This window comes from Oreochromis aureus, linkage group 5, assembly GCF_013358895.1.
Source record: "Oreochromis aureus strain Israel breed Guangdong linkage group 5, ZZ_aureus, whole genome shotgun sequence".
NCBI classification, from domain to species: Eukaryota; Metazoa; Chordata; class Actinopteri; order Cichliformes; family Cichlidae; genus Oreochromis; species Oreochromis aureus.
The window spans coordinates 19,701,591-19,719,095 of record NC_052946.1 but is presented as its reverse complement, the minus strand read 5'-3'; the positions used below and the strand labels follow the sequence as shown (position 1 = coordinate 19,719,095).

Genomic DNA, 17,505 nt, shown 5'->3' with positions numbered 1-17,505 from the left:
TCACTAGGTGGTGCTAATGCTCTTTACCTGCTTTCTGTCTGGAGCGCCAGCTGCTTCTGAAATGAACGCACAGACAGTATCTTCTAAAAACACTGCTTATTAAACATCTGAATTTTCTCTCAGAAATAAGTCCTCAAATGCAAAAAAAGTGTTACATTAAAAACCAATACGAATATTAAGAATAAAACCTTAAAAACGTGTTTCCTAAAATTTGTAAAGCAACAATAATTACAGTGAAAAGTCCACATTTTTTAGTAGTGCTCAAGCATCTCCAGATTTTTCTGCTGATATGATGGGGAAAATATTCTTGTTGAGGGGTCACTGTGAGTGTGGATACCTCTTGAGCACACGCTGCTTCTTTTTGAATGATCACAGTGGAGAAAACTTTAAACTCTCCCTCCTCAACCACTCACGCAGCTCATTGATGAGCTAATAATGAGCGTGACACGACTGATTGGTTGTAACAGATCATTTTATTAAAAAAAGATGTGCTTGTATAGACAGACATGTTCAGTTTAAATACAATCTAAAATTAATTTTATATTTTTTTCATAATACTGGGAATGGACTACATTTTAAAACACTTTGAACCTAGTAACATTTCTATGACAAAGTAGCAATTAGCAGTGCAGCTACAAGAAAGCAAATAGAGTTTGTATACAAATCAATTACACACAATCAATAAAACACGTATTTGCAAACTTCTGGTCAACATCTCATAAATAATGTAAATGCAATAAGTGTGAACAAGGAGGTCAACTTGGACATCTTTTTTGTTTTTTTAAATGTCGCCTGTTTTTCTGAAATTCTCCATTCTTCATAAATACGACAAAAATACTTTTCCAAACAGTATCTCTATCACACACACATGTTAGTTTGTCTGGAGTGTATTCAGTTTGAGTCCTCCAGGCTGCTGCTTTTCTGCTCCGAGTTGCAGTTGCAGAGCCGCTTCATAATACTTTGCAGGCTCGGCTCAACGATACCAAGCAGGGGTCTCTGAGAGGGGTCCCCGTTCCAGCAGGCCTCCATCAGCTGCCAGCACTCTTCATCAAAAGTAGGCACGCGCTCTGGTCTGGAACCTGATTGAGGAAAACATGCGAGTGTACATAAGTGAGTCTCTGGCAGAAACACAAGAGATCCAAATATCTCCCCAAAATTCGCCCTGTTTGACAATCAACAGATTATCTGTGTTCAGCAGTGACACTTACACTATATCGCCAAAAGTATTGGCTCGTCTGCACACACACACACACACACACACACACACACACACACACACACACACACACACACACACACACACACACACACACACACACACACACACACACACACACACACACACACACGAATCTGAGTGACATCCCATTCTTAATCCATAGGGTTTAATGTGAAATTGGCCAACATTTGCAGCTATAACAGCTTAAACTCTTCTGGGAAGGTTTTCAACAAGGTTTAGGAATGTGTATGGGAATTTTTGACTATTCTTCAGGAAGAACATTTGTGATGTCATACGTTGTGATGTTGTGACGAGAAGGCCTGACTCAGTCTGCACTCCAATTCATCCCAAAGGTATTCTATCAAGCTGAGGTCAGGACTCTTTGCAGGCCAGCCAAGTTTTTTTTTTTTTACCCCCAACTCGCTCGTCCAAGTCTTTACGGACTTTGCTTTGTGAACTGGTGCTCAGCCGTGTTGGAACAAGAAGGGGCGATCCCCAAACCATTTCCATAGAGTTGAAAGAATGAAAATGTCTTGGTGCTGAAGCATTAAGAGTTCCTTTCACTGGAACTAACGGGCCAAATGCAACTCCTAAGCACATATCCAAACTATAATCCCCCCGTCACTAAACTTTACACTCAGCGCAGTGCAGTCAGACTCGTCCATTTGCATTACCAGATGGAAAGTAATGATTCATTATTCCAGAGGACACATCTCTACTGCTCTCGAGTCCAGTGGCAGTGTGCTTCACACTGCATCTGACGCTTTGCATTGTGCTTGGTGATGTAAGGATTGGATGCAGCAGCTTGGTCATGGATACTCTTTAAATGAAGTTCTCTACACACTGTTCCTGAGCTGATCTGAAGTCTCTGTGCACAACTCACCTCAGCATCCACTAATCCCACTCTGATTTTACATGACCTACCACTTCATGGCCGAGTTGCTGTCATTAGGGCCCGAGCACAAAAGTGCGAAGGCCCTATTGTATCTGCTCTGTTTCTTATTATTATTATTATTATTATTATTATTATTATTATTATTATTATTATTATTATTTCGGCAAATGAATCGGCCTTTTGAGGGCCTAAACATGCTCGAAAACTCATGAAATTTTGCACACGCGTCAGGTCTGGTGAAAATTTACGTATTTTAATGTCCGTAGACATGTCCAGATAAAATTGGCTCAGTAGCGCCACCTAGAAAAATGAGAAACGCGAGCCCCGAGATGGGTATGACCTACATGTATAAAACTCGAACACATATCTAACGTTCGGAGACGCACATAAAAGTCTATTATGGCCATGTCCTAAACCCAACAGGAAGTCCGCCATTTGGAAGTGACGGTGACATTTTGGCTCTAATTTTGCCATTTCCATGCCTCGAACTTTTGCGAACTCCTCATTGGAATTTCATCGCACAAGCTTCATATTTGGTCAGTGTCAACTACACACCTGGGCCATGTTAAATTGCGGAGCTTTGAGTTTTCGGGTTACTGTGAGGCCGTGGCGCCACGGCGATTTCGATGACTCGCCATGAAAATCTTATTGCCTCTCGTTCTGTCATACATTGTCCGACCTTGACCAAAGTGGACACATATGATAAGGCTCCACCCCTGAACATATTTCAACTGCCATATTTGACACCAGGGACAGCGCCACCTAGTGGGAACAGGAAATGTCATGTTTTACACTTTGGGGTACAGTATTGTAATGGGTGACATCTGCAGCCTCAAATTTCTCCAGGAAAGCCTTAAGGAGTTGGTCTTGGGTTACAGAGAAAACTGTGAGTTTTCGCTCAAGGGTGTGACCCCAGCAGCATGGCGAACATTGAGGTCTCGCCATGAAGAAACAAATTAGTGTAACTCAATGAAATCCAATCTGATCAGTACCAGATTTTACAGGGATGATGTCAGACCCGCCCTGAACAGATTGATATGCCCATTGTCAGGAATACGTAGAGCGCCACCTAGTGGCACCAGGAAATGTCATGTCTTTCATTTTGTTGTACTGATTTTCACAGGTTCATCGTGGCCACCTCAAAAGCGGTGAATATCACCATCAGTCCCTCTTGATGCTTCAGTGAGAAAATTGTGACTATAAACTGAACGGCACACCCTGGTGGCAGCGCAGTTCACCATGAAAGATGAAGTGGCTTTTGAGGGGCTTGAAAAGTTTAAAAAGTCTTGAAATTTGGCGCACACCTCTAATGTGATGAGGATTTCTTTTATATGTTCATTTTCCTTGAACAGCGTTTAATGGCTCCACAGCGCCCCCCTACAAAATTTCAAAACAACAGCCCCTGCTCTGTGTTTTATGTATGAGTTTGAAACCTGGCAAGCTTATTGGAGATATCAAGATGTACAAAAAGTCTCTTGGAGCAATATCCCAAATCCAACAGGAAGTCAGCCATTTTAAAATTAATGTGTAAATTTGGCGACATTTTCCCTCTTTTCAGGCCTCATACTTTGACGAACTCCTCCAAGGGATTTCATTCGATTCGACGCGATCTCCTGTGTGTGGAATCTAAAGACCTTTGTGATGTTAAATTGCGAAGCTTTTTACGCTCAGGGAAACGGGGTGGTCATGGCGGCACGTGGGTTTCAATCACTCGCCAAAAGCAGTAACCTGCTGTCGCTCAAAAACACAATGTCCAATCTCTCCCAAAGGTCGAAGGCGTGATGGGACTCGAGCTCGGAAATGTTTGTTATGCCATTTGTCAGTAATGGTTAGAGCGCCACCTAGTGGGACGACTATATAATGGTTGAATGAGATGAAATTTTAGCTGGTGGTTAAATGCATGAATTCCATCAATGTGACATCAGATCGGAAGCGCTGGTTTTAGGTGTTGGGCTTGGCTCGACGCGCCGGGGGTGCGAGGGCCCTCATATCGCTGCTTGCAGCTTTAATTCCAAATTGCTTCCACTTTGTTATAAAAACACTAATAGCTGACTGTGGAATATTTAGTAGTGAGGAAACAGCTGGACTTGTTGCATAGGTGGCATCTTATCATGGCACCACGCTGGAATTCACTGAGCTCCTGAGAGCCACACATTTTTTAACTTTGTAGAAGCAGTCTGCATGCCTACGTGCCTGATTTTATACGCCCGTGGTGGTCGAATTGACTAGAATACCTGAATTCAATGATTTGGATGTGTGAGTGGATACTTTTGGCACTGCAGTGTATATTGTGTTTTGGGGTTATGATCTTATTACATGCATTGTAAGCCTCTCCCAAATTCTCAAACTAAACTAAGATTTGTATTCTCCAAGATGAGTTCGAGTCCACCACCTGGGCTCATGTGATTCTAAGGTGTTAGGGCTGTTTACCTTTTTTAACGTTGGTCCAGAGCTGATCCTTGCTGGAGCATTTCTCAAAAGCTTCTGGAAGTTTCACTGAACCGGTGCACAGGTACCAGAACAGGATCCCAAAGGCGTAGACGTCCACAGAGTTGTCATATTTTCCTGTTGGGAGACGAGCCACAACGGAGACAAAACTTAAAACCTGATACACAAAACAAGCTGTGGGTATGACTTCCTGCTCTTATAACTCTGCCGTCTTCTTCAGTGAGTAAAATGGCAAGGTTTCTTTTTTTTCCTTTTTTTTTTTTTTAATGTACTGCCCCGTCATCATACCTGTAAACAGTTCTGGAGCCATGTGGATGGGAGTTCCTACTATGCTGCCAGACATCATGGCCTCTGGTTTACAGAAGCCCAGGTCAGTGATCTTTGCCCGATTTTGTTTGTCCAACTAGAAAAAGCAAAGAGATGGTTATCTAGTCAAGTAGAAAATATTGCAGTAATTAAATTTTCTTAAATTTTTACTCATAAAAATGTGGTCTGATCTTTATGTGAAGGCCGGGTTTACAGTCACCTGAGAGCATGCGTCCACACAGATGGCTCGTTGTAAGAGTCTAGCTGTAGGACGCATGCACAGCTATTGCGTTGCAGTCTCTGTATTTGTATATTTATTTATAGCATGTGTATATTTTAGATTGTATAATCAAAACAGGTATGCAAGATCTTCTAGACAGGAGTAGGCATTAACGAGCATTTGGTTCCTCCTACGCTTTTTCAAACAGGAAAGGGTCAATTTATTTTTTCCATGTAAATACGAAGCTATATTTGATTTCATGTTTATTCATTTATTTATTTATTTTATTTTTTTATGCGCATTAACACTTCTTACTTAAATGTTTGAAATAAAGACTGGAAACTGTACCTCTAATGTAGGCTACAACTATTAACAAAGTTAAATCAAACTACACTAATAACAATTAAACTGAACTTGCATCTATTGAACACTTTTAGTATCATTCACTACAGGCTCGAAAAACTAAGAAATCTCTTTATTTTACCAACTTGTGGAACCTCATTCAGCAGCAACAACCTCCACCAGATGCTTCTTGTACAACTTACACAACACAAAGGACAAATTTAGGACAAATTTCCCCCTGCAAAGCTGTCCAATATTTATGAGATTTCCTGATGTAACCCTGGGCAGACCATGCCACAGCATCTCTACAACCACTCTGATAATTTAATTTTGTGCTTTGGTTTGTTGTCTTGTTTTGTTGTCTTAATTTCAGCTCATGCAAAATTTATCGATGCAATTTTGAATGAACCGTTTCCTCATTAAATACAGGCTTCAGAGCTTGGATGAAGTTTTGTTCATTTTTCTCTTTTTTCTGTTTATTAAATTTGTGAAATATAAATAAAACTAATTACAAACACTAACAAACAGAGATGGTGCTAAACTGAAGCTGTGACATCAGTAATGCAATAAGACAATACTCTGCACTTGCACAGAGGTTCATTTTATATAGCGAAACAGAACAACTAGTCCATAAATCCAATCCATGTACTTCAGTCCAAAAAGGTGGCGATTGTCCGTGTCATCTATTCAACTCCAGATTATAAATCAGCAGACGTTCCAGTGATCACGTTCTTCCATATTCACAACCTCTGAGATTACAGATTTCCACAAAGAAATAGAGGAAGGATCATCTCTGGCCCACTTCAACATTATAGCTTCCCTTGCTAACATTAAGAGGCTGGATCACATCCTCTTTTGCAGACAGGAGGGAATCTTCCCAATGTGATTTAAGAGTGCATTTTCCAAAAGGTGCTGACCTCTTGCTGCACTAACACTTGAACATACTGCTGTCCAGACGGTTCATGCATTCCCACAAACAATGCAGCCTGAGATTTACATTTACTTTTCTCCATTTTTGCACCCGTCTGTAAAACCAGAATGCGTGGGGAACATCCAGGTGGTCTTTTGCAAACCAGAGATATGCTGTATTTTCCTTCATGGTGTTCTTCTGTCAACACTCTGCCCATTTACTATTATTCACAGTGGAAACGTACATACAGATGTTTGCATTTTATTAGTGTAATCACTCTGTTTATATTTGTGACTTAGATGAGGATCAGATCACAGGTTTTGAGTAACCGATGTAGAGATTATAGTAACTGTATGATGCTGAACCTATGGAGTGCATTTTCTTCGGTGTTTGGGACAGGTCTCATTTCAGATCGACTGTGGGCTACTTTGATAATATAGTGTTCTGGTAGAGCTACACAGTCACAGACTCTATAACCGGTCTAACTGACAGCTGATCTGAACTTACCAGAACATTTTTTAGCTTTATGTCTCTGTGCAGGAGACCCTGACCGTGGAGGAAACGGATCCCCTCCACTACATCCAGAGCAATCTGCAGTCTCTCTCTCAGTGATAAACCAGCCTGGCAGGAACATACAAAAACAACAGAGAGAGACAGAAAGGGGAGACTTAACAGGATGTAAAGAGCAGAGTAGAAAAGTATGGAGCTGCTCCTATAAAGCGATGACCTAAGATCTTTGTTATTTGCTGCTTTATCAAGTCACCTTCAAGCCTGTGTAGAGGTCTCGGTGCAGCCGCTCCATGATAAGCAGCACAGATATGCTGGAGCCGTCTCCGTAGGTGTAATCAATCACAGAGCCGTGCAGGTCGACGAGCCGCTCATGTTTGGGCAGTGACCTGAAGAGATTACACACCCAAAGAAAGGGGAGGAAAACAAAAATATTTTAACAATAAACTCATAAAATCTTCACTTCTAACCCCCATCCACCTTCTTCTGCTTATACTTCTGTTATCTTGACGTCAATCTTGTTTGCCTTTGATAAATTCGCCTCTGCAAAGTTTTGGAGATTCCAGAATTCCTCAGAGCTGAGGCGATTATAACGCACAAGCATTAACAATATGCTGTCACCTTTAAAAATAAACACTGACATGACACAAAAGAGCCTCAAGGCTTCAACAGTCAAAACTACTTTTCTGTAAGCTGGGTGGAGTTTGGCCTTGAAAACAAGCAGCCTGTCATGTTCTATAAGCAGAGCTCTGCTCTTGATGAATGCATCTGCTTCTGAAACTTTCTCAATCACAGCTGCTGGACGCGAGTAAAGCTGTGAGGCATTTGGATCGGGCTGTTTAGTGTGAAGACGCGACTGTGTTCAAACACTGGTTCCCAATAACTCACCGTGTGTAGTGAAACTCTAAAGCTAGGTCGTTCCAGTGTTTATCGTCAGGCGGGACCACCGACTTCAGTGCACATGGGTAGTGACCTCCCCAGCTATCACACAAATACACAACGCCGTACTGACCCCGACCCAACTCCCGCCCAAGCTTGGGCTTGCCTGTGAGGAGAGAGAGAGAAAAAGAGAGAATTGCAGATAATAAGATTAGATACCTAAAATGTATACTTTTCATTCAAGCAGGGACACATCTTGGAGTTAAATTAGTTAAGATCAGATTTAGAACTTGAAGGAGCCACAGTTTAGCAGAAACGTGTCAGTGCACTGTGCCTGTTTGTGGGAACGACGGAGGAATTTGGTGGTGACTCACCATGCAGCAGCACGTCCCTCAGAGAGCGGCTCTCCAAAGACAAGCGGGCCAGTCGAGGGGCGTGGTCCTTCCTCACACGCAGCCACAGGTCCTCGGTGCGCTCCAGACGGCCCGTGTGCCCTTCCTCCAGCTGCAAACACAACACATGGTTTAACAACTCATGCCCAGCATTAGGACATATCAAAGAGCTCATCTCATTCGTTAGCAATAACATTTATTTTCCAAAATTAAAATTACTAACCAGTTAATTTTGTAGGGGAAAAAAGCCAGCAGCGAGGCTCCTCTCTACAGGTTTAAACTTAATGTAGCTCTGTCTGTTTCTTGAAAATCCCCCTTTAACTAACAGAGTCCATGTACAGAACTGATGAATGCTTCATTGATCCACCCATCATGTTTGTTTGGCCAAGAAAGTTCTCCTTCATAGTAAAACAAGCCTGGTCTCAAAAGAGTCGCACTAACATGAGTCAAAGACTGCTCTGCTCTCTACAGAAACATAACAAGCACAGGCAGCTCATTACACATTTTAAGTTTCCTCTGTTTCTTTTACGAACACCACCGCCATGCTGAGATATATCAAAGTCTTATTGGTACAAAATGTTATTTTATGTCTGTCAAACTGTGTTATCGTTACCATTTTTGTAGATTCAACTAAATAAATGGTTTTTGTGTTTGTCTGACTAAAGAAAATATAAAATTGGTCCTTTTTGCACAGTACTGTACATAATTTAAAAATATGTATAAAAAGCTCTGACCACATGTTTTTGGATTCAATAATCTCGATCCTTCTGTTTGTTGTTTTTACATTACAGCGTGAGATTCTACCATGAAAAACTAGCTGGCTCCAAAGTTCTCAGTGACCCCTGACCAGCTGTTTTGATCCCTATGGTTATGTGACGTCATTTGTGAGGTTGTTTAAAGCAGAGGTCAGCGCAGAGAAGCTCACCGACTCACTCACTTTTTTCTTTTTAAACCAGAGAGCCACAGTAAATTAAAGAACATGTGCTGTGTGTAAAACAGCTCTTATCTACACAGTCTGCTCACCACTAACAGCTCACTATTAAGAAAACTAATAAAATACTGCAAGTTCAAATATTGTTAAGTATATTAAATTACTTATTTGTTTACATCAGGGTTTTTCCTGCATTGTGGAATTTTTTTGGTTCCAACTCAAAGAGAATTCAGGCAGCTCCAGAGGAAATTCCCCTCCCGGCTTGTAATGAAATTATTTTTTAACCAGTTTTGTTAATTGGGGTTTCATCAGCTCAACCAGAAAAGACATTTCTGTTTATCAAATGTTCCCCACAGGCCGATTCTGAGCCAGAAAACAAAATAAACAACAGTAATTAAAAAAAACAGAGTGAGCTGGATTTGTTCATATATTCAACACAAGGCAGCTTTGCAGTTGTGGATGTAAATAAATCAGGAGACAAGCTGAGATTATTAAAAGACACACTGCAGGAAAACATTCACAACAATTCTTGGCTCTTATTTACTCATGTATGTGAAGTATGAGCTTTGTATTTAAGCAAATAAGAAAAAAGAAAAGTTTGGACGCTGCAAGCTTTAACGTGTTGCTTAACGTGAGAATCTCTCTCCCAACTGAAAGTAGTTCTCCAGAAATTGTCCCCAAATGTCCGAATCGGTGGAACTGGAGATCATCCATACTTTCCACTAAGAAGCTGGAAGATTGCTGATGGTTTAATATGCAATGCTACAGATTCCCACATGCAGCTCTGTAATGGGGAAAAAAATACTGGTCTGCAGTGTGTAAGTAAAATCAACCACTGTACAGTCAGCCCATCACCTACATGGGAACCATAGGGGCTTGTATAAAGTGCCGAGTATCATTGTTGTGTGCTCTTTTAGGCACTACTACCTTTTTCTTATAATATGACCTTAAGGCCATTACACACTGTTGTAAAAAAACATGATATTAATTTGAACATCTTGAACATCTTCGCCGATGTCCTGCTTGTTTTTCTGGTCGCTCCAACAGGAACGTGACACGCATATGATGTTATTTTAGTCGGCTGGTTTCCACAGCACTGAACCAGTGGATCAGAAGCATAAATAACCTAATTTTCATTTAGTTATGTTCAGCCAATATCACATCCTCTTCTGTCACAATAAATCACTACATTTGTGTAACTGCATGATAATGGAGACAGCGATGTGGCCCACACTGACTGTCATGTGATAATTATCATCACTCATTTGTCGGGGGCTTTATGGAGGGATGTCCCCGCCATTTTCATACATTTTTAACATTTTTACTTCTTGTTTTATTGTGATTTGTACCTGTGAAGAGTGGCATTTAAATAAGTTTCACTGACTTAATAAATTGTCCATTTTCAAGCTGTGCGGTTAGCAGCCTTTAGTCTTGCAGCTGCTAAAGAGAACGGGCTTTTAACGCGTTCGGGTGAAGAAGCTGCTGTGAATTGCTCCCAGCTCTCACATTTTTTGGCTGAGCTGTGAAACCAGCTGCTAATGTTACACAAACAATACTAGATCCGTCCCAAATACCTCTCTGCATATGTGAGAGTTCCAGGAAATGTCTCATAAGGCATACCACAGCATCACACGCCACTTTCATCTCCACTGCTAACAAACAAACAACAATGTGTAGATGCTTTGTGGTCACGATTTTTTTCCTACATACCAGCGCTAGCTCTAGTTTTACAGCCTCACTGCCCTGGAAGTGGAGCCTCACTTTAAGACCAACATTTTTTTGACTGCAGTGAGAGTTACTGGTGAGTAGTCAAGCTTTAGTGAATCATCACAATTTTGCTGACTGTTTTTTAGGTATATTTAAGATCATACAGGAGAAAGTATCTGTAGGAATAGGAAAAAAGTGCAGCTAAAGCAAAAGAGAAGTTTTTAACCTGACGCAGAGATGCAGCGAAAGCCTCATGGGAGCTGTTGAGCCGGGTCCTGAACTGCGAGCAGATACTTCGGGCCAGTTTGGCAGCGCTGAGACTTTCGATGGCGTCCTGGGCCACTTTGCGCTTCCACTCTGGAGTGATGGCAGGAGGGTTTACAAACGTTATCCTGTGGATTATCTGCAAGGAAGAAGGAGAGCCTCATATAACAAAAGGAAAAAAACATAGCCATCTCATCAGAAGTCTGTGTACTTTAAAAATTATTTGCGTGAATGTTTGAGATGCCGACCTGTTTGATTTGCTCCCAAACGAGTCTCGTGACAGAAGATCCAGAATGAAAGGTGACCTCTACGTGATAGGCAGCATTTAACAGCTGTGACAGGTGAGAAAAGGGTTAGCACAAAACACAAATTTTAAGACAATACTATCATCTGTGACTCTAAAAAGCCTCTAGCATTAATAAAGGGGCTCATTATTCTACTTTTGTGTATTCAAAAACAAAAAAACAAAACAAAAAAAAAAAAACAGCTCAAATAACATGTGAGACACCACATTTCCACTGCAGGAACTCAAGCAGGCACAGGTTTACAGAACAGGCTGCTCATCACAGCTTTCAGCTCCTCTGTTCCACTGTGTAAGATCCACTCACATAATGTTGTGACGTAACAGCAGCAACAGCTTTGACAGTGACACTGTTGACCAACACAGCACAAAGTATGAATAACTGTGGATCTGTGAGACCCAATCAAAGACAACAATACTAGAAATAAACCGAGAAATTCTTATGTGTTGTTAGACACTCTACAACAGGTAAAGTCACCAAAAGAGTTCATCTTAACCAAAACCACAAACTCAATTTCAAAAGAATTGAAATGCTGTGTGAAATATTAAAAACAGAATGATTTGCAGATCTCACAAACTCATATTTTATTCGCAATAGAACACAGAAATGTCAAACGTTTGACCTGAGAAAACATAAAAGACACATCAATGCTATAAATTCAAAATCCTACGTCACCATCGCATTCACGCCACTCGCCCAGGTAACGACAATAAAGCCTGAGGGGTAAAAACAGTGATATAAAAGAAGAGAGAAGCAAACCGTAGAGACCGGTTGTGCTTCTGAAAATGAGCTTTCAAAACTGTGCTTGTTCCAGGTTTAATTCCTGTTTCTTTAGAGGCCCTCAGAAGTCTGTAACCCAACAGCAGATACTTTCTTTTTGCATTAAAACATTAGAAGACACACGAAAGTGACTTTCTACTTTTTCCTGCAGTGGAAAAGTCCCTTGTTCCTGCTGGCTTTTCAGTAAAGTTCCCCCTTTAAGCTTTAATGAAATACTTCTGACATTTTTATATGTGATTAGTGTTCACACCTTACATTTCTTGACACACACATGCTACATTAGCCTCCTTTCTCACCCACCTGTTTGAGATGATTAGAAGTGATATTGTGAACAGAAGAATCAAAGTTGGACTTCTCCAGACTGCTGAGGCATCGCTCCAGAGTTCCTACAAAGCTCTCCCTCAGATAATCCACGGAGCTGATGAGCTTATTCGCCACAGCCTGATTCAAACTGGCCACTATCAGCTCCTGGATCTGGTTGATGCAGGATTTTATCTCCTTTGACGTAACAGGCTCTCCATTTGTTGTCACGATGACGTCTATTTGATGTAAAAAAAAAAACAGTTTGTCATGTTAACGTGTGGCACATGTAAACAGTAAGGACAAATAAATATTGAATAACTGATGTCACTGGATTTTCATTTGATGCATGTGTACTGGAGGATCAACTTAGAGTATTTGTATGATTGCATCAGTTTTTGCAAAGACTTCATGTTGAAGATAAGGTTGTTCTTGTGGAGAAACGTTAACAAAGCTTTCTACGAGAAAAAGTAATCACCCCGGAGGGTGGCAAACTACCTCACAGGTAACTCTTCTTGCTGTTGGAGGTAGATTGACTCTCCAGGGTTTGAGCCAACAAATATTTTTAAATGACCGATCATACACTTTAATCATCATGCAGCATTAAAAAAAATTCTTGAAAAATTCTTTTACACATGATAAATTTTGCCTTTTACTGATAATCACTAATATTAATAAATGTAAACACATTTTAAAACACCCTTTCAAATAAAAATGTTAATGAAATGTTAATAAACACTCTGAAGACTATTCACACATTTCTATCACACCCATGTTTTTGGATGTAAGGTGAAAAAAAAAAAAAAAAAAAAGGTTCCAAACTCCAACACACATTTCATTTTATCACTCATTAGTTCTGTAGGAGCGAAAAAAGGAGGGTCGTTTTCAGATTTGCCTGAAATAATTCCAGAGGAAAAATACAGTTAACAGGAATTCAGGTCCCTTTGTTATTTTTCTCATAAATATAAAAGGGATAAAGGTGCAGGGATTCTGAATTCTATTAGCTAAAAAATAGAGCTGGGCGATAAAACGATAACGATATGTATTGCGAAATAACTTTTTCTTAATAGAAAAATTGTTACGTACAGCACAAGCGCCAAGGCGCACATGTGTATTTGTTTTTGCAGCCGTGCAGCCCGGGTAATGAAGGAAATGAGTTTGCCGACTAGAGAAAAATCAACCGAGAGCGTGAGCGAAGGTTACCGAAGAAAAAACAGATGATGGTTCCAATGCCGGAAAGCTTGTTGAACGGAAGGGCCACAGAAGTTCCGTAGTGTGAAGGTATTTCGGCTATTTCAAGTCTGACAAAAAAACAGAGTAGCGCGCACTGTAAATTGTGCCGAAAGCAAGTCTAGAAATACAATAAAGCGGTGCATGCTCAATCTCTGACTGAAAGCGCTAATTCGACATTCGGCTTTTGTCAGACTAAAGTAACTGTTAAAACTGTTTGAAAAGCTAAGCTATACAACAAGGAGAGATTGAGAATTTCCTTTTAGTTCTCAGTTTATTTGATATTGACAAAAGTTAGTCAATTTTGTCTGTTCTTCTGTAAAACAAACTAAGATTTATTTTTGGAATTAATATTTTGTTTCTAAGTGGAATTGACAATTTAGTGGTCTGTTTTGTTTGTTCTATTTTGAAACTTAAACGCTTTAGCGGCTGCCTTTTGTGTAGTTTGCAATATTTGCCTTTATTTATCTGAAACTGAAGTCTCATGTTCCTTAAGTACATCTACCCTGTTGAACTTATTATGGGAAATAAATATTTAAATCAAAACAAGCTGCAGATTATTTCACATTTTACTTGTGAGCAACGGCACATTTAAATCTTACAAATATAGTTATTTGGCTTATATCGTGATATATATCGTTATCGCCTGAAATGAAAAAAACATATCGTGATATGAAAAAAATCTTATATCGCCCAGCTCTACTAAAAAACTACTTAAACTAGGTCCTTCAAATATTATGGTAACTACTTGATACAATAATTTTATGAATATGGACTTCAAAGAGTTTATTTTAAGTTAAAATAGAACAAAGGATGAAGTCCTTGAAATATTTCGATCTCCATTGCCTGTCAGTAGATTTGAAGGCTTGTAGAAGCTGCATAAACAAGGAACATAATTCTTCATACTTCTTTAAAAACAGCCAAAATCAGGTGAATGATTACACAGATATTAAAGCTTTAAGATGGAAAAAACAAAACAAAAAAAACAATCCAATGTCCGGCAATATACATACAACACCACGTACCAAATTCAAATGATTTATTTTGTCCTTTTTAGAAATAGAACGTTTCAGTTAATATACCATCCAAACTTTGTTCTGGTATTCTCTGTAATTTCTTGATAAATTCAATACAGTTTTGCATTTTTTTTTTTATTTGATGAACGGACATGGAGTGAGCCAGAGCCAAGATGGATTTTCTTATTAAAGTAATTAAAATAAAGGGTTGACGTTGTCACAATAGCATTTGCAAACTTGTCCATATAATTTTCCACTGGATTCAACTTCCAACAAGTCTCCTTCGCCTTTGTGTACAAAGCATTGTGACAGACTTACTGTAGTTTTAACAATGATCTCTATTATCTTTCTCCAGAGGAGAAAAATCTATTTATGTTGCAACACTGGTGATAAGGTTATGGGTGGAAAAATTGCACATTGCCGATTTCCTGATTAATGGATGACTAAAAAGAAAAAAAAAGGCTCAGTGTTAAAACACCTGCACAGAGTATTACTCAATGTTTTCCAGATAACCAAGAGAAGTTACTTCTCAAACATACTCGGAGCAAAAGCAACAGCCTTTTCTTTCTGAATATGTTGAGTCAGGCAGTGCCAAACTTTGGGGGCAGATTGTGAAACACAGATGGCTTAGTTACATCTGCATAGATCTACGTAAGTATCTAAAGACTATGCACCGTCTGGTTTTGTAGGTTTTAAACCTGAAACCTGCAAAGAGATTTTGAGAACGTCACAAATGTAAACAAGAAGAGACACGATAAAAATCATCTGACAAGTCAGCAGCCTGGTTCCAGTCTATCACCTTCTGTAAAGGACACTTACTAAAGCGAGCAGCTTTTCTTGTTTACTGTTCTATCTAGGAAGATTTGATCTTGATCGGGTATATGGGTAACATCCGTGCACCTTATATACACTCACTGGCCACGTATGTATACCTGTTCAACACAAATTTCTAATCAGCCAATCAGATGGCAGGAACCAAATGCATTTAGGTACGTAGACACAGTCAAAAAGACCTACTGAAGTTCAAACGGAGCATCAGAACGGGAAGAAAGGTGAAACTGAAACTAGTCTGACTGATTTTGGGTGTCAGTGAGGCTGGTTTGAGTATTTCAGAAACTGCTGACCTACTGGGATTTTCCCACTTAACCATCTCTATTGTTTACAGAGAATCCACAACATGTTGCAAAGTCCAAATCATCTCAGACTGGTTTCACTGTACTCCAGTGGCCTCCACAGATACCAGATCTCATTCAATAGAGCACCTTTGGGATGGTTTTGGAATGGGGGATTCACATCATGGATGCACAGCTAACAAATCTGTAGCAACCGTGTGATGCCATCACTTCAATACAGACCAAAATCAACAAGTCATCTATGCTAGCCACAAATACCAAACATGGAAACCGCAGTACTGCTAAGGTTAAAACACATCCTCTGGATGCTCATTCAAACAGCGACCTTGTAAATTGTGTGTGCAGAAGACAAGAGGAAGAAATTTACATGTACACAGAAAGACTGCAGATGAGGTGAGGTGCAAAGCAATAATAATAGTAATAATATTATTTTTTATTATTATTATTATTATTAACAATAAAAACAGTTGTGGTTTTCCTTATACTTTTTCTAGGCTAAGTAACGTCTGGCAGAATTTTATTTGATCACATCTGAAAAACTGTTCAGACACAAACAAGCCGATCAGATTACTCGGATACTCTGATGTAATCTGTGTTGTAATCTTTTGTGCATTTTACCATTTACAAACAGGTCGAGATGGCATTTCCCTTATAGTATGAAAGATCCTACACCTGTCTATTGGCACCGGTGCTTATCTGCTCACCTGTAAACTCCAGGTTGGCAGCATCCTCCAGTAACTGCTCTTTCATGCTGGTGAGTGTCTCCACTATCATCTCCTTCATCTCTTCCTGTTTGCGGTTAGCGATGGCCATAAGGGAGTTGAAGAGTTCACCCTCTTTCTCTCGGGTGTACTCCAGCCTGCGTGGTGTTATCTGCAGGTCCCTCTGCATGTCAAAGGCCTGCAAGAAAGTGAGGCACAAAGGACAAAGGTCTGTTTGGACTTTTACCCCCACTGTGACCAAGCAAATCATCAAGTGACTGTGTCTGCTGTGAAGCAGTAGAGCAATACATACAAACATACGAATAAAGATGAACAGTAGTAGGAAGCATCATTGTCTGACCTGGTTGATAAAAAGATCTAGACACCGACAGTGAAGTCCATTGAGCAGGCTGGCAGCTTCCACCTGCTGATTTTGAAGCACCTGGCGAGCAAACGGCACCAATGACCGATGCAGTCTTTCAAAAGATTCACCCAACATGCTCTGGGGCTTGGAGCCCGGTGTGGGCATCTGCGTTGGGGCGCCACAGGAACAGTTTCCTGTCGGGCTATTGAGAAAGCCAAGTGACAGTAGCTGCTTGTGAAGGGGGCTCTTCTCCTTCTCTGTGTGGCGGCCACATTCTGGGGATGCTGTTGGAACGCTGTCAGGCAAACGGACAAAACAGATGGGAAAGGAGAGCATCTCTTTGACCTTCCAGAGCTGTGCCACCTGTTCTGAGCTGAGGGAGTCCTGGTTGATGGCATAGAGTATGACTGGGATCACATTGCGAGTGCAGTCTTCCAGAGCTTCTTCTATGGGCTGGACACTTGGGCAAGGCACCACCATGACCTTTGCTTCCTGACAAGGGAAAACAAAACAATGTGACGCTTATTTAAAAAAAAAAAAAAAAAGTTTATGCAGCCGTCATTAAAGGAAACATGTCTTCATCTTTTTACAAAAAAGACAATTAAATCAAATTAAATACAAATTTTAATTTTTGTGAAATCTAGCAATACAGAAACTAC

General features: G+C 40.2%; 1 protein-coding gene across 1 annotated transcript in view; it reads right to left on the bottom strand.

Annotated features, from left to right (window-relative positions):
* Positions 1-454: 454 nt before the first annotated feature.
* The window catches only part of dstyk (dual serine/threonine and tyrosine protein kinase), a 29,157-nt gene continuing 12,106 nt past the window's right edge, over positions 455-17,505 (bottom strand). Inside the window, exons 3-14 of the mRNA XM_031757102.2 lie at positions 16,844-17,338; positions 16,486-16,681; positions 12,403-12,641; positions 11,269-11,352; positions 10,983-11,159; positions 8,101-8,230; positions 7,736-7,892; positions 7,104-7,236; positions 6,848-6,961; positions 4,851-4,965; positions 4,545-4,679; positions 455-1,079 (exon numbers count right to left, since the gene is read on the bottom strand). Coding sequence (XP_031612962.1) covers positions 892-1,079; positions 4,545-4,679; positions 4,851-4,965; positions 6,848-6,961; positions 7,104-7,236; positions 7,736-7,892; positions 8,101-8,230; positions 10,983-11,159; positions 11,269-11,352; positions 12,403-12,641; positions 16,486-16,681; positions 16,844-17,338 — 2,163 coding nt within the window. The 3' untranslated portion in view covers positions 455-891. The remainder of the gene's footprint in view (positions 1,080-4,544; positions 4,680-4,850; positions 4,966-6,847; positions 6,962-7,103; positions 7,237-7,735; positions 7,893-8,100; positions 8,231-10,982; positions 11,160-11,268; positions 11,353-12,402; positions 12,642-16,485; positions 16,682-16,843; positions 17,339-17,505) is intronic.